Source organism: Staurois parvus, unplaced genomic scaffold (genome assembly GCF_062004578.1).
Source record: "Staurois parvus isolate SC_StPar_1 unplaced genomic scaffold, SC_StPar_1.0 ptg000151l, whole genome shotgun sequence".
NCBI lineage: Eukaryota > Metazoa > Chordata > Amphibia > Anura > Ranidae > Staurois > Staurois parvus.
Window position 1 is genome coordinate 3,392,706 of NW_028317947.1, and position 27,941 is coordinate 3,420,646.

Genomic DNA, 27,941 nt, shown 5'->3' on the forward strand with positions numbered 1-27,941 from the left:
GATCAATTTAAAAAGAAACCATGCTGTTTTGACTGCATTTTTTTTTCTAAGTTGATTTTTTTTTTACTTTACTTTCTTTTTTTACTATATTTTCTATGTGTGCAAAATATTTGTTTAAAAAGAAATGGTTAATGCAAGAAAAGGATTCCCAAAGCACTGTGGGTTAGCTAAAGAGACAAAGCAGGCTGGCACTGTAACATCCAAATGAACCATCTAATCAGTAAAAAAAAGTCACTGAAAAGAGTCATTCCGTTCTCTGTAAAATTTATCTTACTGTTCTCTGTAAACAGGCTTTTACAAGAGAGGGTTTAAGAGGTTGAGATAAAAATGTAAAAATTAGTCTAAGGTGGACCATACATTAAGCAATGTTCTTTCCTGCAACCACATGCGTCCGTGTTGATGGGGGAATCGCTCCCGCAGCACTATTGTGTGCTGGCGGTGGGGAGCCTTCATCTACTGGCAGAACACAATGATCACTGCTTGCGGCTATAGCTGCCGGCAGTGATCACATGAAAAAAATCTGAGAGGCTGGTTGTACTGAAGTAGATTGATGGATCTATAGCACACCCAGGCTGCCCATAGATGAAATTTGATCTATCTATGACTGGCTTAAATCTCCACTTGCTGTTTTACAAAATAAAATACAGTATTTCATGTCCCCCTCCCCAAGGCTCAGTGAAGTTGCTGGTGATGAGGGTCTATAATTATCCAGCTTTGAAGAGCTTCAGAGAATGCTAAAAACAGCTTTTCTCCTGCTCTCTGCTCGTCAGCCGACTCGCCAGCAGTGCAAAGCAGGACAAGCACTGGTTCAACAGAGCCCCAAAAAGCACTGCACACTCTGCTGTTCAACTTCTCTCCTGGCTTTGGTGTGCAGCTGTTAGTTCTGCTTGTTGGCAGAAGTGTGTACCATACAAAAGTGGTTAGGATGCACTGAGCTCTCTAAAGTGCAGCCAGGAAGTAAGACAGCCGCAGACCATAAGATAGGAACTGGTATGGTACAGAAATAGAAGAGGGTGTAAAGCCTCTGGCCCATGTGAGTGGGTTGCGGTCCTGAAACAAGGGCAGGTGTAAACTGCTGGGAGGGGGGAAGGAGATGAAGTTGCAGGAGAGAGCTACAGGGGAAAGAGGTGAAGTGGTGGAAGGGAGCTGCAGGGGAAGGAGGTATAAATTGTAGGAGGGAAGCTGCAGGGGAAGGGAAGATGTGGGAAGGGAGTGAACATTGAAGACCGGGATTTTAAGGGGAGGGTAAAAACCACAGTTTGGAAACTAATGGGGAGGTAAATATTCAAGTTACAAGAGGGTAAATGGTGCAGATGAATTTCTCCAGTGTTTCTGATTTGCATTTCTGTTTCCACCTTTGGTAACTTATTATTTAAAGGAAATCAGTCATCAAAATAGTGTTTGGACAAAAAGCAGCCTACTAAATACTTAAAGTATCACGTATTGCTGAATTTTTTATGAAATGAAAATTAATTTCAGATCAAAATCATAATTCGGTTGTTCGCTAACTATCTTAATATGGTTCTAAAGTCTAAAAGTTTTTTCTACCTTAATTCATTCTATGCATTAAAGTGGAACTTTAGGTAGAAAGTGGGCAAACAGGCAGGCTTTTTAATGTAGAAGAAACATGCTTTGTCTCTTCTGCATTTAAGCTACCTACCTGTCTGTTCACCCCTGTACAGTGAGCTGCGCAGGTGCAGCTCACTGTGCAAATTCGGCAATGCCGAGTATGACAGAACTGCTGAGCAAGCGCGGGAGTAACGTCATCCCTGCCCAGCCAATGACAGCGGCCAGACGGGGAGCTCCAGGACAGCACATCGTGGCATTGGAGGTGAGTATTGTTTCGCTTTAAGGTAAAAACACCCTGCTACCTGTTCCCTCCCCCATCCATAAACACTCCTCTCATGATCCATTTCTGTACCAGTTGCAGAAGCAGTGTTTTCCTCCTGGTCTCTCAGGAGATATAGGCAGCAGGAGCCATAGGCTGCTGCTGTCAGTCAAGTCCTGCAAGGAGGGAGCAGGAGGGGCATGGCCAAGCCGGGCTGTGTGTCCATGGATGCACACAGCCCAGCTCGGAAGCAAGCCCACATGGGTGCCCCCACATCACAAGGCTTGCTGAGGGGGCACCTGCAGGAAAGGAGGAGTAAATAGCACCATTGGGGGACTCCAGAAGAGGAGGTATGGGACCGCTCTGTGCGATACCACTGCACAGAATAGGTAAGTATAACATGTTTTTTATTTTATTTTTTTTTAAATTGCCTTTACAGTCACTTTAAGTGTCTAGCATAGGCAATGTCCAAATATTGTAACAGATCTGGAAGTGTCAAAACTGCCAATGTTCCAATTCTTTTCATGCAATTATGAATCTAAACAGCAAAAATATTCATTAGACTGTTACAATCGGCTTTACAACACTTGCATCTCACAACATGTGGCAAATTAAAGTCAGTGGTGCCACTCTTTTAACAGTTATATCTGAAAAGCTCCCCTATGCCTTCGGCTAGGGATAAAACATTTTATTTTGAGGGGACAAAAGAAGAATAAAGAAAGGTTATCTTACATTCAACTGCAATGAGAACAGAACACTATTGTATGGATCCTGGTTTGAAGACATAACTTCTTTACCCTACTAGTTCCCACATAAAGTCTACGGCTCCTGTGGGAGCATAGCATACTGGGAATTTTCTAGAGTTTCAATATCCAGCTAACCATATAAGAATTCTTCATTTTGACTGTAACAAACCTTGAAATTCCTACAGGAGGCTATTACACATGAGCTTGTCCATCACGTCAGAGCAACAAGCGAGAGGACAAGAGAAGATGGACAGACAAGCATCTCCCGCAGAAGGAGGTCAGCTCAGAAGACATGGTTTAACTAGCAGAGTTCAGACAGGTCAAAGTGTGACCGGCTCAGACCCGGGGTGAAAAGTTCACCCAGCTGAGAGAAAAACCAATACGTCCGGGCAAGCCTTGCTGTATCATTTATTTCAATTTACAACAAACCATGCATATTAAATCTAGATAAACTCCATTTTAATCTCCTGTAGCTGCTAAATGTATTCAAGCAGATGTCTTTGAAGTTCTTCGCCCTTATATGTGGAAAGAGAAAATTCTGAAAGTAGAGTAGAGGTTCAGTTATTAAATTAAGAGTGCTACCTAATTGCATCAGTTTAAAAAAATGATAATTTTTGTAACTCGATTTAAAATGATGTTCCTCTAATGAGAATGTACACCGTCTTTTTCTTTTCTTCCATAGTATACAGATTGACGTGGACACGTGAGCATGGTTATGTAGAGTGATATGCAAAAATACTTCAAATACACAAATACTAACATAAATATACATAAACACAGTGCAGAGCCAGACTAGCGCTTAGCCAGGTTGTAGCCCTTTTCAGCCACTAGGAGGCCCTGTACAGCCCCACCAACGCAGCAGAGAGAGGGCCTGGCAGCTTTCATTTTTCCAGTATACTTGCAAACCTGCCAACATGTTTAAATCATATTACAAGGACAGAAGTGCACCTCGGATACAGTCTTGGAGGCCCACAGTGCGCTATATTCCCAATATAGCATATTTACTATAATGGATCACAAATATAAAGCTAATCACATATTCACTAAAGCTGAAAAAAGCAAGCAACCCAGCATTATAAAAACTGTGATGTTTTTTAAATCTCAAGGTCAGAAACATTTTCAGGGTCAAAAACCAAAAAAGCCTGGACAGTTGACAGTCACATGTAACAACAACGAGGAAAATAAGGACTTCCAGATGGTAGATCCATTTGACCTTTTGTAGTATTAAAATACCCATGAACAGAGATATACTGGTATATCCTGCTTTTAAATCTTTGTGCACCTAAAAAAAAAAATATTCACGCAAACTGGAAGATATGTACACCCAGTACTACCAATGTGCTACACTTTTCTCACTGTTGCTTCATTTAAATATACATTGCCCAGATATTGCAACTGACATCCAGAATGAATTATATCACTTAAGAAAACAGCAGAGTGTGGGGCTAGCACCAGCCGGGTCCTGTGTGATACCCAGCCAAGGATAACAATCTTTTCAGACCTGTGTCAGAATGTGCATTCCTAAAAGTAAAAAAGCTAATTATTTTTTAGAGGCCTGCCCAATAGTTACATTATTTCATAAAAAAAACACTGAGCGTTTTAGAACAATCAAAAGCAAATAAAAAAAAAGTTTCAGCAGGACACAAAGCAAGAGAGATGTTCCACAGCTACAATTTGCAAACAAGGCTGTAACAGATGGAAGAAGTGCCAGAAGTAACATTTGAGATATCAAAACTCCATAATGAACACCATCAACAAAAAAAAAAACATTAAGAACAATATAAAATACACCTAATATAAAATTTATTACACTCAAGAATAGTTAATAAAATAGATTAAAAATCAGATTGACATCAAAACATTACCTCCAGTAATTATATCAATTCCAAAGGTAATTAAACCAAGTAGATCATATAATTAGATATTCAGCTAAAGTGCACAACATAATCAGTAGACACATTTAGACACACTAAGAGAGCCAGATTTAATCTGCAAACAATTACAAATAAAGATTTTTATTATAAGGGTTTCAGAAAAATACTGAAAATAAGCACCAGAACTGCCTTAGATAACTGTGGGGGACTGTAAGTCAGCAAAGTAATTCCAATGTGAAGAAACAAATATAAACAAGAAAAAAAATGCCTAGTTTCCAGTGTACTATCAGGAAGACTGATAGTAAACTTGACCTGCCAATGGTATGATCCAGTGGCCATTTTTTATCCCCTTTCACCAGCAGCCCTCCCCTCGGCATGTGCACGGTCAGGTCATGCACAGATTCGGGTGAAACTCGGTTCACATTTACATACAGGCGGAGTTTCACAAAGAAAGCCCATCTGTTCCCGTCACACAGTACAAATCGAGTGTCACCCAACTTGCTGCTAACAGCAGACTCCTTTCCCATTAGGAGGAGTAACGGAGAGATCTGGTTACAGAGCTGCTGATTTGGGTATAAATGCCACATAGCTGAAAACATTTTATTACAAGTCAACGAGCCATAAAGTTTCTATATTTGTATACTTCTAACAGCTCTTGCAACCTTTTCTTTTTTTTCATTGTTGAACAAGGAGCCACAAGGGCTAGACACCCTTAAAAAATATTTCCAGAGCAAGGCCAATGGGTAAACAATGGTGTAGGTACGTACAGGGCTAAAAAAAAATGCAGGATAAACACACCATGAACTCTGAACTTTATTTGCCCTATAGCTTTGCTAATGTACTTTCAGTTTTGTTCTGTGAACCTTTGTGAGAACACCATTTGGAAGAGGTTAAGGTAGGGGAAATCAAAGTGTCAGGCAGTGCGTATATGGAAGTTGGTATACAGTTACTCGTAGTTCCTAAATAGCTTGCTATGAGGCCTCTCTTCTTCTCACAGTTCACATACAAGTCCAATTTGGTCTTCAACTGATCCCTTGCAACACCTGGCACCAAAAAGGAGCACACAATGCAAACAACTCTTCTACATTTAGGAGTCATTGCTGTATCTGCACACAAAAAAAAGTTCCATCCATCAAATCAGATGTGGTGAAAGATTTTGTTAAAAGCTGGAGGACCAACATAATACAGTGCAGCTAGCAGGTGCTTGCCTGCTCCCCATCTGTCTCTAACTTTGGCGACTCCCTCAATATTTCATCCCTCATAAAATTTTTAATCCACAAGCTAGATTTGTTATTTCCAATTCATCATGATCGAACTTTATCCTACAGCCTAATTACCATGACCGAAATAACTGCACGACATGCTTCACCCTCCATATACAGATCATTCAAATGTCAGAAACTGGAATTCGAACATGTGTAACAAAGTAATACATCTATAAAATCGAAATAACTATTTTATAGTATCTCTACATTCTGCATCATTATTTTGGTCTGCTATTAAACCTACAAACATTAATGCACTAGCATCTTCATCAGTGCTTTACTGATCGCTCATAATAAAGAACAAACAACGCTAAGATGTGTAACCGCTATGAAAAAGTTTCCATTAACATTCACAAATATGTATGTAAATGTTCCAATTTCTGTACATAAATTGAGATAAACATATTAAAATTCACTTAGCAGATGCTTTTGTTAAGTTCTAAGCTATTTTAGGTAAAGGCTGCTTGGATTAAACAGCCTCCACTATGGGACTTATAACCCATTGACAAACTCCAGATCTATGCCCACATTTCCACTTTCTTTTATTAATTTTAGATAAAAGACAATAATAAGCTAGCGCTAGCAAGGGAATACTGGATAAGAAGTCAGAGGTAAGCTTAGACATTTCCATATCCATGATTAAACATATACCCCAAACGAACAACAGGTTGGGACTTAACAGATGCCACAGAGGAGTCCAATAACTCTGTATTAAAATGATAACTCCCTGAATTGGCTTCGACTATAAACAATATATAAATATCAACATGTATATGTATGGGTATTGTATGAAGGACCATTTAAGTTGAGAAAAGGCTGTTGAGAGGCAACAAGAAAAGGCTGTTGAGGAGTAACTCCCCAATAATCTATGGATATTGATAATCTTGGAACTATTTTAAATAATTATATACCCCAAAAGAACAATGGATCTAAAGGTGCCACATACAGTCCAACAACTTGTTTTAAAATTATACAACTGTACTTTATTACATACAAAATGACATATATAACTAATCAAAATAGTTCAAAATGGACCAATAACCATAGATTTTTGGGGAATCACTCCCATTTTGCCCCTTAACAGTCACTTCTTAACATAAATGCTCCTGTATACCATACTGATACAAATACATTTTGGGATTTTTATATTGATCATTGTCAAGTCTGCTTCAGTGAAGAATAATTTGAATAGAGGGTTGCTGGATTCAAATGTGGCACCCTTAAACTCCTAACCCTTTGGTGTACATGTGTAATTATAGTGATGTAGGGACATGGTGTCTTTGCCACCCCTTATCCCACAACAACTATTTCCATATCCATACACATTCCAGCGTTGGTGGCTTCCTGAGGCCCCTGTGTATTATGCCCACAAGACTCTCATGCACAGCGCCCACCGCACAGCCATACTGACGTAAGCATGAACACAATCTATATGCTTAATATACTATGACAATATGAAGTAGTTTTATTATGTAATTGTTTCTATTTTACCAACGGATCTTTATTTCATTGTATCTAGTGAAACAGTCCTGAACAATGTTTATTGCAAAATGCATTGAAATTCGGATTTGGCCAAGTTCACCTACACTGTACTCTGCCTTTGTACATATGGTTATACTAGCATACTTATTAGGTGTTCAGTTCCAAGTCAATATTGGGTATTGACTATATATATCTCCTATCGGGCTTTTTTCCCTTTTTAAAGTTTTGTACATGATTTTAACAATTGTAATAAAACATGTATTTTATGATCTGTATGTCGTCTTATGTTGTGCAGGTAAAGTTCGCCTTTATTTGAACAAGGACGTTTTTTTTTTCTTTAGTTTTTGTTCTATGTTTATTACATATCCATACACAACTATAGACATGGGGCATTACCCCAGTTCCTTGTTAGCCATTTAAGGCTACAGCAGGCTACTTAGTTTTTACTGGACCAGAAACTCACTGCATACAGAATGTCTTTATCTCAATTATCTTACATTCTAAAGCTAATTAAACATTTATTCACAAACATATCTATAAACGTAAATGTATTTTTTTTATATAGCCCATTCTAGCTGTGATTCGGATGTGTCATCCTTTTAACACAATAAGAATGTAACACATGTAAAAGTCAACAACAGGGTGCCATAGAGATTTCCTACTTTAATGCAAAATGTTGCAAGAACAGTGTTTCTCCTTTTTCAAATTATGTAAGCGCAAACTGTGCCAAGTCACTTGGTGGGAAAGTTGAAAGTAAGGAGATGAACAGGGACTGAACCTTGAACTCCATTTACCCTTTGAACTCATTATTTTTAACGGAGCTCACTGTGCTTTGCCTTTAAACAAATTTCACAACAATCTGGAACCCTCTCGCTCACTGTGTTTAAAATAAGATGTATGAGCATGGGGTTGACCCAATTACCTGCAGCTTCCTTTCTCTACAAGGTGAAAGCTTCATATGTGAACATACATTGAACTCTGAACTCTTTGCACCACGTCTTTTGGCTGGCGATCTCCTTTTCATTTTCAGACCCACTTTCCATGGTAATGCTTTTTTTTTTTTGCTGTGCCAGAACAAGTTTGTCCACCAGCAGACGGGAGAACGAGCTACTTATTAAAACATTTGCTTGAAAAACAGATTGCCAAATAGGTCTCTTTATTGCACTCTGAAAGCTTTATAGTGCAATGAAATAATGTATTTTCCTTTTCTCCTGACCTGGGTTAGTGCTGGCTTGGGGCAATCAGTTACAACGCTGCCAAACCTGCTGTTTGCACGTTTACGCCGTTCTGTATCTATGTTCTTACACACCTCGCAACCTGATGCCCTCTTAGCTACAACACACCCTTACCTTGGCCCTGAAATTCACCAATCCTATTCTAAGCTGTAACAAATAACTAATCAAAGAATTGCATTTCACGAACGCAGCAGAACATATTTTCAGCTTCATTAATTCCGCAACTGCCTCTAGGAAGGGCATTAAAATCATTCTAAATACTCATCAATGTTAATTAAAAAAAAAAAAACAACGGGGAGTGAGGAAACATCTTAAAAATAAAAGTTTCTTTTTTTCTTCTTTAGTATATCGTGACAGTTCAAACGAAGACATTAAAGCAAGAAACCAGAAACAAGCAAGATTTTACAATCTATACTTAACAAGGTATTTCTGAAACTGACCGAGTGTAGTAGTGAGGTTAATACGTATTTACTGGGAGTCAAATGGTTTCCTGGCTCATTAAATAATCTGCCTGCTACTTAAAAGATGAAATGGCCTTATTATTTCAAGCAAATCCCTTCAGGACTCTTAATAACACACAAGGGGACGGAACCATTTCACTGCATAAGGAAGAAAATAATGTTTTTTTTCTCCTTAACATACCTAAGATTTCAAGCAAGAAGGCAAAGCTTTCTGTTCAGATAAAGAGATGTGTGTGTGTTTAGGACAGAATATAATTTATGAGTCTGGTGACTGAAGAGGGCTGTTCCTCACTTAGATGTCTTTAATCGGCAGCAGAAACAACCTTTAGCCAGCTGCTGAACCTAAAACTTTACAGGGGTGTTAATGTTTTCGAAAAATTTGTCAGAGCTCCAACTGATACAATCGGTCTGAGGGGCCCTTGTGTAGCAAAGGCTGAATAACGTTTCCTTTGCAGCCATTCATTTTCTTAATGAACAAGGTGCTATTAGCCAGAAAGGAGAGACCTGGCTTCAAGGATGGATTAAACATGCTGGCACAGATGCTCTGACTCTCGAGGACGTTGAAGAGGCAACAATATACAAATTCAAGAGTCAACAAAGAGATGACAGATACTCAGATCTAAACACACAGACTAACAGACAAGGCTGCCATCGGCCAAAATTGCGCAACTCTTTAATATAAAGTAATAAAAGTAACATGGGAGGCTATCTTTATACAGTATGTATCATGCATTCAGTGAACTGAATGCATGATACATACTGTTGGTAGTGGAGCCATACTGTTTGCCAGTAGAAGCAGCTCAATGCTGTCCTGTGTGTCCATGCACATTAGGATATTTAGAGGCATGTTTTAATCTCAGTGTTTAGAGGAGGTTAATAAAAAATCAAAAAAATTTTGTGTTTTTTAGAGGAGTTTTCTGGCAGAAAAAAATCTAAAACGCTACCACAAAAATTAGCATTTTTCTCTGCAAAGTTTTTTTAAGCCAGTGTGTATGGACCCAAAAATTTAGTTTTACTTCCTCTCATACTGTGGGAGTGAACTAGGTAGTAAGCTCCATGAGCTGCTTATTAGGAAAAATATGTATATCAGACAATATTTGAAGTGGAATATAACTATAATTATATATAATGTGTCTGTAATAATTATTTTTTTTTAAAACAGTCAAAATTTGGAGTTGTATCATTTTGTTCAAGTATTTATATATTGTACTCTCACTTATCTACTTGCACATAATTTCTGAATGAGATATCTGGTTGAAACAGTAACCCTTTTCAAGGGTTGCATATTTAGAACACCATGTTTGCTTCTTACAGCATGTATCTATACTTTTCTTTCTATGTAAAAAGCTTTCAAAGAGTTCCATTACAATAGCTACCTTCAAAAAGATTACAGAACTCATAGGTAACCTAAACGATACTGTTTAAATAACAATTAAATATCTTTTTTTAATATAATTAAATTATAATAAAAAAGTTGTTCTTTACTAGGACCCTTAAATGTGTTTACCATCCCTGATAGTTACTTTAAAATGGGTTGACTTGCAGTGGAACTTTAGGCAGAAAATGAAGTCCTACTAGATCACTTCATGCTTGCCCCTTTTGCAGGTATAGCTGTGCAAAACATTAAAAATAGGTGCTTATACTGTTTAAAATCCAGTAACACACGGTCTTACCCTGCTCTGCACATGCACTGTGCCAAATTTGTAGAGGCCAATCTACTGACAGCCTAAAGATTTACTGCTGCTCAGGACTCTGGGTTTCAGCAAAATGGCAGCCTCCAGCAAAAAGAAAGAGGAATAATAATTAATAATGTGGAATGTATGTTCCTTGTTAAAGAACATTATCATTGAAACATATTGTATGTTGCTAATAAACATGCATCTTATCAGTTCATTTATTACAGGTATTTATACAGTATCGACAATTTACACAGCTCTATATATATATATATATTTATATATTGCATAGTCACATCAGTCCCTAACTCACATTTATACATACACATACTAGGGGTAATTTAGACAGGAGCCAGTTCACCTACCAGCATGTATTTGGAGTGTGGGAGCAAACCAGAGTGTCCACAGGAAACCCACACAGGCACAAGGAAAACATGCAAACTCCAGGCAGGTAGTGTCCTGGTTGGGATTCGTACTAATGACCCTAGTGCTACCAGGCAAAAGTGGTAACCACTATGCCACTAAACTGTTCCTTTATTTCATATGCCTTTGTCTTTCAGCTCCTTTGATTTTCAGAATTAAATTTATTGAGCTGGCTGGTGCCGACAATACTACCCACGGCTCGCATTTCAGACGATTCCTGCAAAATCACATAATATTTGAGCCCTGATGGCCAATATTACTTAACGTCCTCCTAAGACCACATGTGCCCAGTGTTACGAAGCTGCAATGATTTCACTGGTGAATGAATAGTATTGTCACAATGCTAAATTAATTTAAAAATCAACAGATGTACTGGCAGGATAAAAAAAAAACATGTTACAGGAGGAGCTTAGGTAAACAATACAATTGGAGGTTGATTTACTAATGGCAAAAAGACTGATCACTTTGCAAGAGTATTTGCACATTGCAAAGAAATTTGAAATGAGCGGAAGCTCTGCTGACTTCCATCATCCAATGATTTGCAAGCAAAAATGCTGGGTTTTTTTCTTGCATGTGATTGGGGATTCTTTGCAAGTGAAACTTCACCACATTCAGTAAGCTCTGGGGCAAATTTCTTTGCAAAGTGACCAGCCTATTTGTCTCTAATAAATCAACCAGATTGTGAAGGTTATAGATTTTATAACCATAGGTTTACTTTACGTTGTAGCAATATGCCCATTTTTTAGATGTTGTATTAGCTACAACTCTTGACATGCTTGTTTGACATTGCATTTCATAAAATATTGTTTATTAAAATATTTCACTTATACTGTATTTATTACACTTGTCTACTCATACACATCTGAAAGATATTACACTTACACAATTCTTATAGAATATAAAAGAATAGGTTGCTCTCATTCTACAAATGCACATTTATAAGACAGAAATGGAAATAAAAACATGGATCTACAGCAAGAAAAATAACCATTCCAGTTTTAATCACCAATATTTGTTGAATGTAGCAATGGGTATGGGAAAGCATTCATATCATTCATGTAAATTATGACAGCAAGCTACTCTTCTGTATACACTTTGCCTTTTATGTACAACCTGTTTATTTGGATTTTCAAGATACGGAAAGCAGTAAGGAAACGTCCAGATATCCCAACACACTTTGCCTTTGATTAGAGAATGAACTGGTTTCTGAAATAACACGCTTCAGCAGTGTTATATTGATTAGGTATAACACATGAATGCAATTAGAGAAAATAAAATAAATTACATTATTTTAAATAGTAGACCTTTCTTATAATATGGAAACAGAGGTTGCTCCACGAGCAAGCTATTAACGTTCTAAAATACACATATGCTCTATATGTATTTTATATACACTAAAGCTTTAGATACATCATGGTGTCTAGCTGTGTATTTCAGAGATGGCTATTTTTCAGAGTATCATCCATTTTAGGCTCAAGAAGAGCGATATTCTTCAATGGGGATACAAGATAGGGAGCCGTCTGTGTTCAGAAAGGTATTTTCTAACAATCACAGCTTAGTCTTACCTATGTTTTTTTCTAGTAGGCACTCAAAAACATTCAAATATGCACCTATTCTATAAGCCTGATGCAAAGGGATAATGTTTATTTACTATAGAGATATACCTATACTACACAGGTACATAATAATCCTAGCATTCATTATGGTGTACACATGGTATACACACACAAACTCTCAGACTATCTGATATTAGCTCCCAATGCAGCAATCAGCCATATAAGTGTATCAGTGAATCAGCAATAATTCACATAGTGAACAACTTATTAAAATACAGACATGCCATGACTTTGTAATTGTTTGACTCCTACAAATAGTTAGAACTGGCTAATGAAGAAATATGCTTCATTAATTGCAGGTCCTAAACATTTTGTTCAGTTTAACTCACAAGCTGGAATGAAGTTTGCCAAAAACTTCCCTATTGCTGGGTTTGCGCCCTTCATGACCACAGAGGAGATATGAGAGTTTCTTTTAAACTATGCTTTGAATTTTTTATTTATTTGCATATGATATGTTTCATGGAATGTAGGGCTTATTCTTGGCAACATACAGTATATAAATATATTGGCTATTTGGCATTTAAACATAGAAGTGTTGTACACAAAAGTATAACCAAACAGGTAAAAGCCCACTAAACTACTGTGAAACACAGAACACCCTCCTTACATAAGTTTTTTATATTATATTATATTATATATATATATATATATATATATATATATATATATATATCCCTAAATATAAAAAAGTGTAATTTCTCAATTGATAGTGGGCAAGATTTGATTCAGGAACAGCTGGTTTATAGCACATAAACATCCAATATGAAAACTGAACACAACAAGTTTTACATAGAGCACATAAGAACAACAGCTTCTATAGAAAAATTGTAGCAAACAAATAAAATACACCATTCAGCCATAATATTATGACCACCCACTATAACCCATCATGGCATGGGCACTACTAGACCTGTAAATGTGTGCTGTGGTATCAAGCCGTCAGTAGCAGATCCTTTAAAGGAAAAGTACAGCTAAAGCTCTTTTCTGTCAGCTGACATCACTCATTCGGTCCAGGCTGGGGAAAGATCCTGACTTTAAATTCAGGATCCACACCAGAGTCTAGAGTGGCACCTGGCTCAGCCTCTCAGCTGGCTGCTGAGAGCCTAAGCCAGCCACTCCCTTCTCCCCCAAAGCGCAGCGCTCCAGTGAGAGCGTATGTGAGGTGGGGGGGCAGAGCAGACAGCGGTGACTGACAGTCACCGCTCCCTGCTCAAAGCAGCTGTGAAAACTCAGCGATCAGTGGTCATGTGAATACAGAGTTCTCACCCTTAGAGCTGGCGGGGGACAGATGCAGCATTGGAACGATGCTGCATCCACCTAGGTAAGTATGATTGGGGAAAGAATAGAAACCCCATACTTCTCTTTTAAGTCCTATAAGTTGTGAGGTGGGGCCTCCATGGATCAGACTTGTTCATTGCTCAAACTCATTTTTTGTGTTCCTCAAACCATTCTTGAATTCATCAGACCAGCCCACCTTCTTCCATTGCTCATGTGACCATTGTAGGTGCTTTTGGCTGTGGATACAGGTCAGCATGGGCACTGGTCTGCGGTTACGCAGCCCCATATGTAACAAACTGAGATGCACCTTTCTATAGGAACCAGCATTAACTTTTTCAGGTTATTTGAGCTCCAGTAGCCTTGGCCACCCATCACCCTTTTTCTGGTTTTCCTTCCTTGGACTACATTTCATAGGTTCTGACCACTATAGACTGGGAACATCACATAAGAGCTGCAGTTTTGGAGTTGCTCTGACCCAGTCATCTAGCCATTGCAATTTGGCTTTTTTTCTAAGTCGCTCAAATCCTAACACCTGCCTATTTTTTCTGCTTTTAACTCATCAACTTCAGGGATAACATGTTTACTTGCTTCCCAATATATCCCACTGACTTTGAAATGCCATTATAACAAGATAATCAAAGTTATTCAAGTTACCTGTCAGCAGTCATAATGTTATAGCTGGTTGGTGTAAACATTTTAGTTAAAACTGATCTGAACAAATGAAGAGAACGGTTATATGCCCTGATAACTTTTGTTTACAAAGAGTATTTTCTTTTCGACCACTTTGATTGGCTGTTACAGTGATCTCATGACCAGGAATTGCACTGATTATTGTTTTGGCACCATACCATCACTAACCTTTTCTTTTCACACACCTGAAAAAAACAATGCTTAAGCATTCTCTTTTAGAGCTTTTCAGATGGCTTACATGTGCTTTAATAAATTAGTTTAAAAAATATGCACCCTTCACCATTGTAGAAACATGAAGAGTTACACGATGAAACTGCAAGCAAACACCATTTGAATGTGGCATTTTCTAGTGAAAGTTGAGACAATGTAACATAGCTAAAACATATTTGGAATCCCATCAAGTGTTTGATAGTTGTGAACATACGCTGTAACCTAGCTAGCATAGATTACAGGGCTCCCCCTTTCCCCTAAATGTAAGAAATGTTTAAAGTAGGGTGTCATTTCTTGTTTTACCACAGGGGGGCACTGCATGTCTCCGTTTATCTCTCAAATCAAGATACCTGAAAAGAATTTACAGTGTATGTATATATATAATTTTTTTTTTAACTCCAACAATTTGTTTTAAAGTGTTGAACATAAACAAATGCACATCAGCACCACAGGCAATATGCCTTTTAACTTGACATTTCAGAGTTATAAAAACCGGAGTCATTCACATCTCATTTGTAGCTGTATACTAAACAACTTCAATTATAAGCTAGATGCTCGTAATTAAAGAATTACTTTCACTGAACAACATACTCCTGATAGATAAGTAATGAAAACAAGCGGCTAAGCGGGCATCCGAGTGTCTGTGTGACAAGACCTTTTTTCATTGTCAACTATAAAATTAACTAGAACTTCACTAGAAAGGGTTAAAAGTTTAGTCATATAACTGTCATTTCCAAACTTAAAGGTTATTCATCTGCCATTTCCAAACATTAATAGTAAAAACAAATATAAAAAAATAAAGGAATTACATTATCTATGTAAAAGACAAAACTAAGAGGGAGGGAAGGGAGAAAAAAAAAAACTATCAAACCCACAATTTAAGACAGAAAATAAATCTGACTGGTTGCAATGGACACCAATTAAAAAAAAATAGGTTGCTGTTGGTCGCAGCTGTTGAACACTCTTTTTAAAATTGCTTCTTGCCTGGCTGTAATACCTTCAAAATGGGAGTAAGATCCTGGACAGGGCTGTATCAAATATCAGGTCCAGGTAGTCCAAATCGGTCAGTCAGGTCCAGCAATGCCTTCCCAAAGTCAAGTATCCACCTGACTATTAGCTGACGGGGTTTAGGACCATTCATCCTTCAACAGGACATCTTCCAGGTATTCCAGAATGTGAATACCCTGTGAATGACGCATAGTTGAAACCTGGACAAGCACCTTAGTGAAGGCTTCAGGTGTCATGGGCAAGCTAAGAAAAAGGCAAATTGACAATGGTGTGTGCCCACAGAAAACCACAGATAGTATTGAGGAGGAAGAAAGATGGGGATGTGCAAGAGAGAACCCACAATGTCCACGGAGACCAGAAAGTCCCTAGATAGAATGGAGACAATGACCAAATCCAAGCAGAACATTTGGACTCGCAAGAACAAGTGACAGTTTTCACATCTGGAATGGGATGAGTGCCTCCATTTTCGGATATTAAACAGGTTCAAGTAGAAACCTCAAAACTGTTCCTTGTTCAGAACGTTTCCTAGTGTCAGGAGAGGGTGTGCAAGTCTTCTTTTTCTGGGGGAAATGACTGTTCTTACCTCCAGTGATTTCCTTGATGAAATTACCCAAGAATTTGTCCAATAAGCTCTCTCTGTTGAAGGGCATTCTCTCGAGATACTTCTTAACCAGGAGTTCCTCTGACCATCATTTGGGCCAGGAGATCCTTCTCATGTGAATTGAAGCTCATCCTGGAAATCTGGTGAAGAATATCCGCCACGCCATCCACGCAGTAGGGTAGGGCCACTGGTAAATGCTCCAGGTGGTGGTTAAAGTGACACTAAACTACATAATTGTTCTCCAAAAATATTCCATACACATTCACAACTCAACGGCCCTGTAATATATTTTTCATGAAAAAGTTTCTTACTTTGTTTTTCTGCCTCCTTGTAACAGCCTCTGTGAGCTCCTAAATCTTCCATTTGATTGGAACGAGTAGTGTACATTAGTTGCAGTCATATGCATTGCTCTATGCACTCAGTCCATCTCAGATACAAGCAACAAAAGGTGGCTACTTTCCTACTTACAGTGGGGCCATGGAAAACAAACACCCTTCAGCATGAAGTTGGATCACATCATATTTGAATTGTTTCTTTTAAACCAGAGTTTAGTGTCACTGTAAATGAGAGATCTGTTAAAATAGAGCCAGGGCCTCGGGCCATGTGCTGAATCCACATAGCAAGCATATGGCAGAAGGCTATGGATGCAACCACAAATTGCGAGTCCTTAAATGGGGCCTTCATCAATATTATTGATATCTTCATCAAGATCCACCTTGATTTTGCACTCTATGATGACCATACCCCTGAAGGAATCTTCAGGGACAGGGGAAACTGTTGATGAACCACAGCCCTGGACCTGTACCGCACCCTGCAGCTAACTCATCATGGTGCGCTACATGCCAATGTTAGCACCCACAATGGATCCAGTGTCTGAAGCAACAAAACAGGCTGGCCCTGCATCTTATTCCTGGTGGGACCTGGGAACAGTCCTACAAGGCTCATCTGAGGAGCCAACCAATCAGGAAAGCTTTAGAAAAGAAGGCACAGTGGCTATAGAGCAGCTAGGAAAATTGATGAAAGAGTGTTGAGAAAAAAAAAAGATTTTAAAAGGAGGTAAGCCTTTCTCTGTAGGTAGAAGATGTCCATTAGCTAAGGACACTGGCAAAAAAAAAAAAAAAAAAAGAGGCTTACTGGGGGTGGGAGGGGTTATTTAGGGGATGCCCTTGCAGTTATTTTGTGCCCAGTCATCTGAAGGTAGCTGTTAATGTATGGTTACAAATAAAATTGTATCCATACTATAGTGCAGAAGCTCTGACTGCCCATTTAAAAATGACAAACTGGATTGACATATTTCACCCCAATGCTTGTGTAATGCATGAAAATGCATAGAACATGTGCACTGAGGTGTACAGCTTTGCTAAAAATAGTGCAGGAAAGTTTAAAAAGGTTTGAAAGTCTGGCGGGTCCTGCTTAGTAGCTTATATTATAACATAATAAACTGCAATGTAACAGTAGTCCTTTTTAAGGAATCACTAACAAAACAGTCACCATCAAGCCAAAAATCTTGAACTTACCATCATCCAGGTAGTCTGATGTAAGCGAGACCTCGTCAGACGCTAAGGAAGTCCCAAAGCTCAGGCTATGGTTATCATCATAACTATCTTGTCCTGTTGCTGCAATATTAGGGTCACCACCTAAGAAAATAAGTAAACAATTTAGAAAATGCTGGTAAAGCAAGAAAGATTTATCTCTTGAGATGTAATAATTTTTAATTGGATTTGTACCACTAGGGTATCCCCTAGGGCAGACTTTCTCAACCCTTTCAACAGAGAGGAACCCTTGAAATAACTTCCTGGTCTCAGGGAACCCCTACTAAAAATTATACAGGTGAAACTCGAAAAATTTGAATATCGTGCAAAAGTTCATTTATTTCAGTAATGCAATTTAAAAGGTGAAACTAATATATGAGATAGACTCATTACATGCAAAGCAAGATAGTTCAAGCCGTGATTTGTCATAATTGTGATGATTATGGTTTACAGCTCATGAAAACCCCAAATCCACAATCTCAGAAAATTTGAATATTACATGCAATCAATAAAACAAGGATTGTACATAGAACAATATCGGACCTGAGAAAAGTATAAGCATGCATATGTACTCAGTACTTAATTTGGGCCCCTTTTGCAGCAATTACTGCCTCAATGCGGCGTGGCATGGTAGCCATCAGCCTGTGGCACTGCTGCGGTGTTATGGAAGACCAGGATGCTTCAATAGCGGCCTTCAGCTCTTCTGCATTGTTCGGTCTCATGTCTCTCATCTTTCTCTTGGCGATGCCCCATAAATTCTCTATGGGGTTCAGGTCAGGCAAGTTTGCTGGCCAATCAAGCACAGTAATCCTACAGTCATTGAACCAGGTTTTGGTGCTTTTGGCAGTGTGGGCAGGTGTCAAGTCCTGCTGGAAAATGAAGTCAGCATCCCCATAAAGCTCGTCTGCGGAAGGAAGTATGAAGTGCTCCAAAATCTCCTGGTAGACAGGTGCGTTGACCCTGGACTTAATGAAGCACAGTGGACCAACACCAGCAGATGACATGGCTCCCCAAATCAACACAGACTGTGGAAACTTCACACTGGACTTCAAGCATCTTGCAGTGTGTGCCTCTCCATTCTTCCTCCATACTCTGGGTCCTTGGTTTCCCAATGAGATGCAAAAGTTGCTCTCATCAGAAAAGAGGACTTTAGACCACTGAGCAACAGACCAGGTCTGTTTTTCTTTAGCCCAGGTAAGACGCTTCTGACGTTTGTTGTTCAAGAGCGGCTTGACAAGAGGAATACGACATTTGAAGCCCGTGTCCAGGATCCGTCTGTGTATGGTGGCTCTTGATGCACTGACTCCAGCCTCAGTCCACTCCTTGTGAAAGTCCCCAACACTTTTGAATGGCCTTTTCCAGACAATCCTCTCCAGGCTGCTTGTGCACCTTTTCCTTCCACACTTTTCCCTTCCACATACCTTTCTATTAATGTGCTTTGATACAGCACTTTGGGAACATCCAACTTCTTTTGCAATTACCTTTTGAGGCCTTCCCTCCTTATGGAGGGTGTCAATGATGGTTTTCTGCACAACTGTCAGGTCAGCAGTCTTTCCCATGATTGTGATTCCTACTGAACCAGATTGAGAGACCATTTATAGGCTCAGAAACCCTTTGCAGGTGTTATAGCTGAATTAGCTGATTAGAGTGGGACATTTTGAGCCTAGAATATTGCACCTTTTCACAATATTCTAATTTTCTGAGATTGTGGATTTGGGATTTCATGAGCTGTAAGCCATAATCATCACAATTATGACAAATCACAGCTTGAACTATCTCGCTTTGCATGTAATGAGTCTATCTCATATATTAGTTTCACCTTTTAAGTTGCATTACTGAAATAAATGAACTTTTGTACTATATTCTAATTTTTTGAGTTTTACCTGTACAGTTGTGGCCAAAATTATTCAACCCCCAATGCTGTAAAGGGGTTTAGGGACTATAGTGTACATTTGGAATTGTATTCAGAATCAAATCCTACAAGGACGTTGTAACTACCCAAATGCAACTAAAATGACATCAATTGTTTATGTAATACAGTAGTAAATGGTTCTTATGTGGTTTCTTCATTGCCACAATTATTCAACCCCTTAAAGACTACCACTCTGAAGAACAGAGGTTCATACAGGTGCTTTCCATCAGGTATTGAAAACACCTGTGGATGTCACCGAGCAGCAATCAAGCATAATAAGCACCAATTAGGCAGCTTTAAAATGACTGTGATACTCAGCTCCTTCTAGACATTTACTGGTGTGGTTACAAACATGGTGAAGGCAAGAGAATGGTCCAGGAAGACAAGAGAAGAGGTGATTTCTCTTCACAGGAAGGGCAATGGCTATAAGAAGATTGCAAAGATGTTAAACATACCAAGAGACACCTTAGGAAGCATCATTCGCAAATTCAAGGCAAAGGGCACTGTTGAAACGCTACCTGGTCGTGGCAGAAAGAAGATGCTGACTTCGACTGCTGTGCGCTACCTGAAGCGTAGAGTGGAGAGAAGTCCCCGTGTGACTGCTGAGGAACTGAGAAAAGATTTGTCAGATGTGGGTACAGAAGTTTCAGCCCAGACAATAAGACGCACACTGCGTAATGAAGGCCTCCGTGCCAGAACTCCCAGGCGTACCCCCTTGCTGTCTCCAAAGAATAAGAAGAGTCGACTGCAGTATGCCAAAAGCCATGTGGACAAACCACAAAAGTTGTGGGATAGTGTTCTGTGGACTGATGAAACAAAATTAGAACTGTTTGGGCCCATGGATCAACGCTATGTTTGGAGGAGGAAGAACAAGGCCTATGATGAAAAGAACACCTTGCCTACTGTGAAGCATGGTGGAGGGTCAATCATGCTTTGGGGCTGTTTTGCTTCTGCAGGTACAGGGAAGCTTCAGCGTGTGCAAGGTACCATGAATTCTCTTCAGTACCAGGAGATATTGGATGGAAACGTGATGCAGTCCGTCACACACCTGAGGCTTGGGAGACGTTGGACCTTTCAACAGGACAATGATCCCAAGCATACCTCCAAGTCCACTAGAGCATGGTTGCAGAGGAAAGGCTGGAACATTTTGGAGTGGCCATCGCAGTCACCAGACTTAAATCCGATTGAGAACCTCTGGTGGGACTTAAAGAAAGCAGTTGCAGTGCGCAAGCCTAAGAATGTGACTGAACTGGAGGCCTTTGCCCATGAAGAATGGGCGAAGATACCCGTAGATCGCTGCAAGACACTTGTGTCAAGCTATGCTTCACGTTTAAAAGCTGTTATAACTGTAAAAGGATGCTGTACTAAGTACTAAGATTGAATGTCACTTGGGGGTTGAATAAAACTGATAATGCTGTGAGCACAGAAAAGACATTTGTGGTTATTTCATTATAACTGTTATGTTATATTTGTCTGACCTACAAGTGCCTCTTTAATGTAAATGTAAGCAAGATGACTGAATGATCAAAAGCAATGTCAAACTGGCCAAAACACTCAATTTCAGTGGGGGTTGAATAATTTTGGCCACAACTGTATCTACAACTCATGATACATTAGTGTGATGGTCAGTTGGAAGAATGCTTCTTACACTTGTGGCCAAAGAATTTCCCCCTCATAGATAGCTAAAAATGTCAATGGTGTCAATAGGAGTTAAAAATTGGTCATTGCTCAAGGAACCCTTAGCAACTTTTGGAGGAACCCTGGTTGAGAAACGCTGCCCTAGGGTTTTTATGCCATGTTTCTAAAGAACAATATCCTCCTCCCTGGCACACCCTGATGCTTTCATGCCCAGGGTAATGTTGACCTTCTGTTCCCAACCTGTGTCCATATGTTGTATTTGTATCACTTATATTTGATGAAAAAAAAAAAAAACAACAACAACATTTATTGAACAAAAAATAGAATTTTTACGGAAAATGTGCATATCCTACCCCTTAATATTTACACATGTCACAATGAATATGCTCTGTCTATGTCTGGCCTCTGCATATTTTGAGTAGAGCTGGTGAACTGACTCTTTGACATCAAAACATGAATTTTCACCAACCCTTTCTTCAATACAACATAAGAACAGCACCACGTGGTGCCAGAGAGTACTCTTCTGCGGAAATAGGAAACCCTTAATTTGAAGTACATGGCACAACTGTGCCAATGACTTGTGCTCTGACTTGGGAGGTCAGCTACATCCTCCCACTATCCAATGGCATTAAATGAGCCTCTAGTATTGGCACTCTCAATAAACACTTCTAAACAGAACTTCAGTTGAAGCACACCGGGTTGGGCCTCTTCAGAGGTATATAAAAGAGCATTTATTTAAAGCAGAATTCCAGGCAAAAACTTCTTTACATGTCCTTGTTTTCTTACCTTCACTAAATACTGTATGTCATCCATCTTCTGGTTCACTCAGTAGTTGCTCTGAAATAGCCTATTAATTTTCACATCAAACCATTAATTCCCTTTGGTTTCCTGTTTGTAAGATGGGTGGCTGCTATGCCTCCTATTCCCCCAGCCACTGGTCTTGGCACATCCCTTCTGTAGTTCTTTCTTCAAGAAGCAGTGATGTAATTCAGCTCCACTTGCAGTGGTGGGCAGACCAAGACTCTCAGATTCGCAAACACATTCAACATGTACAGGCCTAGTGTTCCTGCCCACATTCAAGACCATTTCCTGTGGTTGATGGGAACTGTAGTTTCCTTTTACTGCAGAGAGAGAGGAGGGGATATGATGTAATCCCTGCTGTTACACCTCCTCCTTGGCAGCGCAGATGCTGTTATCTTTTAAATTACAGAGATAAGGCCATGAAAATTTAATCAGACTTTTCTCCTAAATGGTAAGGATTTTCAACATTTTATTAACTGTCTGGTGTTTTGTGTACTAATGTGTGATTTTTTTTCCTATCCCAGAGTTCTTCTTTAACAATGACCCTAGGTTCACACTACTGTGGGCCATGTGGCCCGCGTTTGCTCAGACACGACAGTCCATTAATGTGAATAGGCTGCTGTGCCCATGTATCACGCAGAAAAAAAGTGCATGCACCTTTATAAAACACAACCACAGGGAAACCACATGGTCTTTTTGACCATGCGGTTTCCCCGCAGTTCCCGCACCTGCAAACTTGGTGAGGGTGCACACGCAGCCAGCCAGCAGACTGCGGGAAGCGTGAACCTAGCCTCAAAGCTGAACTCTGGGATGGGGAAGGGGAGTCGGCACAAGTAGCCAATTAGTTGTGCTGCAATACACAAAGCATGCTGATACACAGAGATAGAGTGAAAGCTGCTTCTTTTTTCCCTGCTCAGTCCCAGGGCAAGTGTGGGAAGGAGATCTGCAAGTGAAACTAAAACTGCAGCAGAGAAAACTCAGGTCCCCTCCCTTGTCAAATAGGAATTCTTCAGTGTGACAGAGGTGTAAATCCCAGTGCTGGTTGCATAGAAGTACAAGTCTTTTTCATGGTAAACAGCTCTCATATATGCATTTTAGTCTTTACTTGTTTGCCTGGAGTTCAGCTTTAAGTTACTCTTAAGCCAGCTATATGAATCAAAATAAATCCGGGTAAGCAGGTACTGGCCGAATTTCAATGTATGTATGGGCAGCCTGGTCTACTGGCTTGGATGTTGCTTCAGTTGTACTATCAGAGACTGAAATGCTCCAGGAAAGCTCTTTTCATGCTAAGCTAATCAAAATGACCACAGCTGATCGCAGTTGAAAGTCAAATGACTTTCTGTGCCATTGAGGTGGTGATTAGCTACACCTGATTGAGTTTACAAGTCATTTTTAGCAGGGGGGGTCATCCTTCTTCAAACTCAGTGATTCTCGTTTTGATTTTTACATTTTTTTTTTATGAAATGTTGGTGTTATATCTTTCACTTTGATGTTATAAGTTGCACTGAGTAAATACAGCTGGATAAAACAAAAACAGTGCCTGTCTTCATTTCAGGTTGCAAAGCAACAAAATGTGATTATTTTAAAAGGGGGGTGATTCTTTTCTATACTCACTGTATACTGTATGTATTTTGGGGGGATACTGGAAGGTTAATAAGCCAACTGTCTGGTTTTGCTGAAGTGCAATGTCCATAGTTAAACAGTTAAGTCAGGTTAAAAAAAAAAAAAAGACACCTAGAAGCCCAGGTGAAAGAGGCATTGAGCTACTTTCACAGGGCCAACCAAGGGGTGGAAAAGGGGTGGTTGATCCACATTTTTATTGCCCCTTGAGCACCCAACCACTAGAGGACACTGTGTATTGCATGTGATTGCAACGAGACCCCATCCACTTGAGTGACTCGCTTTCAGCAGGTGGTACTGCCTACAGAAGGTGAAGGGAATCATTTCTGCCTTTGTAGCTTTGGGGGGCATTAAAAACAGGCGGCTGAGCGGTGGCTGTAGTGCGGCCCCACTCACTTGAATGAGTTATGTTTGGCAGGTGATACTGCCCACAGAATGAGACGGGGGATCGATTCTGCCAAAGCATCTCAGCCACAGCATATGTATACCACCATATGGCTACCTTTGTAGCTATGGTGGGCAGTAAAAACATGGCTCAACCACCTGTTTTTATGGGCCTGCAGCTGCAAGTGTATACCAAGGGCCCTTTCACACTGGTGTGCATAAAAATGAGGTATGCATTTTGCAAAAACGCATATTGTGTGTTTGGTGCGTTTTCTGGATTCCTGACTCTTAGTATGCATCTGTGAAGCTTAGATACGTGACTCACAAAACACAACAAAATGTACTGTGGGTGCGCTTTTATACATTTTCTATTCATTTAAATGGAGAGGTGCGCTTTCAGTGTGCTTTTTAAACATGTGCCAAAATGCAGCATGCACGGTATTTAAGGCTGATTTCACACCAGTGCGTTTTTACCTTGCTGCATCTTTGAAGCACTTTTCAAAACCACACCAAAAAAGCATTACCCCATTGAGATGAATAGAAATCATGTCAAAAATGCACAGCAATTGCATTTTTGCCCTTTTTTTGAGTCATATATCCATGTTTCACAGGTACATGCTGGGAGTCAGGCAACCAGAAAATGTACCAGAAATGCATCAAAAATGCATATGTACTTTTGATGCATTTTTTCAATCAGTGTGAAAGCAGCCTACAAATGCACCGCACCCACAGGGCATTGGTGTGAAGAATTCCATTGGATTTAAATGGATAAGATTTTTCATGCATTTTTGTTCAGTTTTTTAACCTCTTGCCAACCATATAATAGCCATATGATGGTTACACCGCAGCCGGCCAGTTCTGCAAGGGCGTCCTCCCGTGATCGCACTTCCGGCACGCATCAGGAACTGTCGGTGATGGCTGTGTCCCTTGGACACAGCGTATCATGAATAGGAGTAAAGGGCCAATCACAGTGGCCCTTTACCAAATGATCACTCTGTCCAATGACGACCAATCACAAATGTAAGCATACAGGGGTCATACCTGGGTCTTCTCTCTCTCCTTTCCTCACACCGACACCGAGTGTAAGGAAAGGAGAGAAAATCAGTTACAGCAGAGTGAATTTATTTTAATAAGTGTCCTATCAGAGCTCTTCAGTGCCCTATCGTTGCCTATCAGTGCCCATCGGAGCGTGCTCATCAGTGCTGCATCATAAACACAATTTATCAGTGCACATCAGTGAGGGCTCATCAGTGTTAATCAGAGCCCATCAGTGAGGGCTCATCAGTGCCCATCATTGCTGCCTTCTTACTGCAGCTTATCAGTGCACATCAGTGCTCTTTCATCAGTGCTGCCTCATCACTGCAGCTTATCAGTGCTGCCTCATCACTGCAGCTTATTAGTGCACATCAGTGCTCATCAGTGCTGCCTTATCACTGCAGCTTATCAGTGCACATCAGTGCTTATCAGTACTGCCTCATCACTGCAGCTTCTCGGTGCACATCAGTGCTTCCTCATTACTGCAGCGTATCAGTGTACATCAGTGCCACTTACCAGTGCACATCAGTGCCGCCCTATCAGTGGATCCTCATTAGCACCCATCAGTGCCACCTCATCAGTGCAGCCACAGTGCAGTGCATTAGTGCATGTTAGTGCAACCTCATCAATGCCCATTAGTGCAGCCTCATCAATTCACATCAGCACCCATTAGTGCACCCTCATCCGCACCCAGCAGTGCACCCTCATCAGCACCCAGCAGTGCAGCCTCATCAGAGCAGCCTCACAAAAAAAAAAAACCCATTACACTTCTACTGGTCAGCCCACCCCATCCATCATATGCCCATTTACTCATCAGTCATGCCCAGAACAAGATATTTAATGATCATGCGGTTCCTCCATTACAACGATAACACCCAGTGCCCTCCCCGAAATGACCCAGCATATGATAAATTGTATAAAATTCGGCCACTTCCTAATTTTTTCTCTGAGAAATTCGCCCAACTATTTATCCTGGACAAAAATATCTGCGTAGATGAGTCGCTTGGCCCCTTCAGTGGCAGGGTGAGCTTCAAGCAGTTTATCCCCAGCAAAAGGGCCTGATATGGGGTTAAACGCTACAAATTCTGCAACAGTGCCACGGGGTACGTGTATGCCTTCCTCATGTACAAAGGAAAGGACACCCAGCTGCATCTCCCTGAATGCCCAGATTACATTGGATGAAGTGGAAAAGTCGTTTGGTAGCTTGTATTTCCACTTCTTGAAAAGGGTTATCATCTCTATGTTGATAATTTCTACACCAGCTTGCCCCTTTTCCGCAATCTTCACAGAAGGAAAAACACAAGCATGTGGCACTGTGAGAGCTAGTAGGAAGGGCTTCCCACAAAAGCTGGTAAACACAAGACTACAACGAGGCGAGTCAGTGAGTTTGCGGAATGAAGCGATATTGGCTATGAAGTGGAGGGTCAAACGAAACATCTACGTGCTCTCATCAATTCAGGGTGACACCCACATGCAAATCACCAGAAGGAATGACACAATGCAAAAACCAGAATGTGTCCACAATTACAATTTGTTCATGGGGGGAGTTGACTTCAATGATCAGATGATTCAGCCCTACCTTCTGTAAGAAGAACCCACCATTGGTACAAAAAAAGTCTCCATTTATTTTTTCAATTTGGCCATTTATAATTCATATGTGATCTACTGTAAATCCAACATGACACCCATATAATTTCTTTACTATCAGGAGGAAATTGTCACTGCCCGTTTGTACCCTTGAGGCCCACCAGAAAGCATGTGCTCAGATTCAGTGTGTAGACGCCACGAACTGCATTTTCCCAAAAAAGTCCCTAACAGAGAAAGAGGTGAAAGATGCAAAAAAAATGTCAGGTGTGCTCCAGAAGACACCAGTTTTTATTGTCCGCAGTGTCCTTCCCAACCAGGCCTCTGTATAGGTGACTGTTTCAGCTGTTACCATACTTCTCTGCAATATTACTGAAGTATGATAAACGTAATCCTGAATTCCTAACATTTCCCAACATAACATTCCTCAGGCCTCTGCCTGCTTCAGCACTGACTCTGGTCTGTTATTAGACCACGCTACTGTTTGCTGCCTAAACTGATCATACTTCTGCCTGCTTTGGAACTGACCCTGGCCTGTTATTCGACCACGCCTCAGCCTGCCGCCTAAACTGACTATACCTCTGCCTGCTCTTGAACTGACCCTGGCCTGGTATTCGACCACGCCTCTGCCTGCCGCCTAAACTGACCATACCTCTGCCTGCTCTTGAACTGACCCTGGCCTATTTCTTGACGATGCCTCTGCTTACCATCTGAACTATCAACCACGTTTCTGCCTTTCATCTGAACTGACCTTGGCCTCTTAATTAACCTCGTTTTTTGCCTGCCACTTGGACTGATCTTCTGCCCTGCTACTGTAGTAGTAGGATTCAAGATAACACAGTGGTCTCACATGTGAGGGGCTTCAGAATAGTTTTTCAGAGTGGAGAACACTTAGTTTTCGGTTTTCTCCGGGTTTTGTAATTCCCTGAAAAGGGTTTGTTAGTCCGGAGGCTTCAAAGAGATTGGCTGGGACGAAGCCTTTATCCCTGTGCTTAGGTCTTACCTGACTGAGGCCCTCAGCCTGACACTTCTGCCTGCTGCT

The 27,941-nt window shown here is 40.2% G+C and overlaps 1 protein-coding gene across 1 annotated transcript in view; it reads right to left on the bottom strand.

The window, feature by feature from the left end:
• SKAP1 (src kinase associated phosphoprotein 1) overlaps window positions 1-27,941 on the bottom strand; it is a 551,061-nt gene that overhangs the window by 391,361 nt on the left and 131,759 nt on the right. Inside the window, exon 4 of the mRNA XM_089674345.1 lies at window positions 17,911-18,030. Coding sequence (XP_089530471.1) covers window positions 17,911-18,030 — 120 coding nt within the window. The remainder of the gene's footprint in view (window positions 1-17,910; window positions 18,031-27,941) is intronic.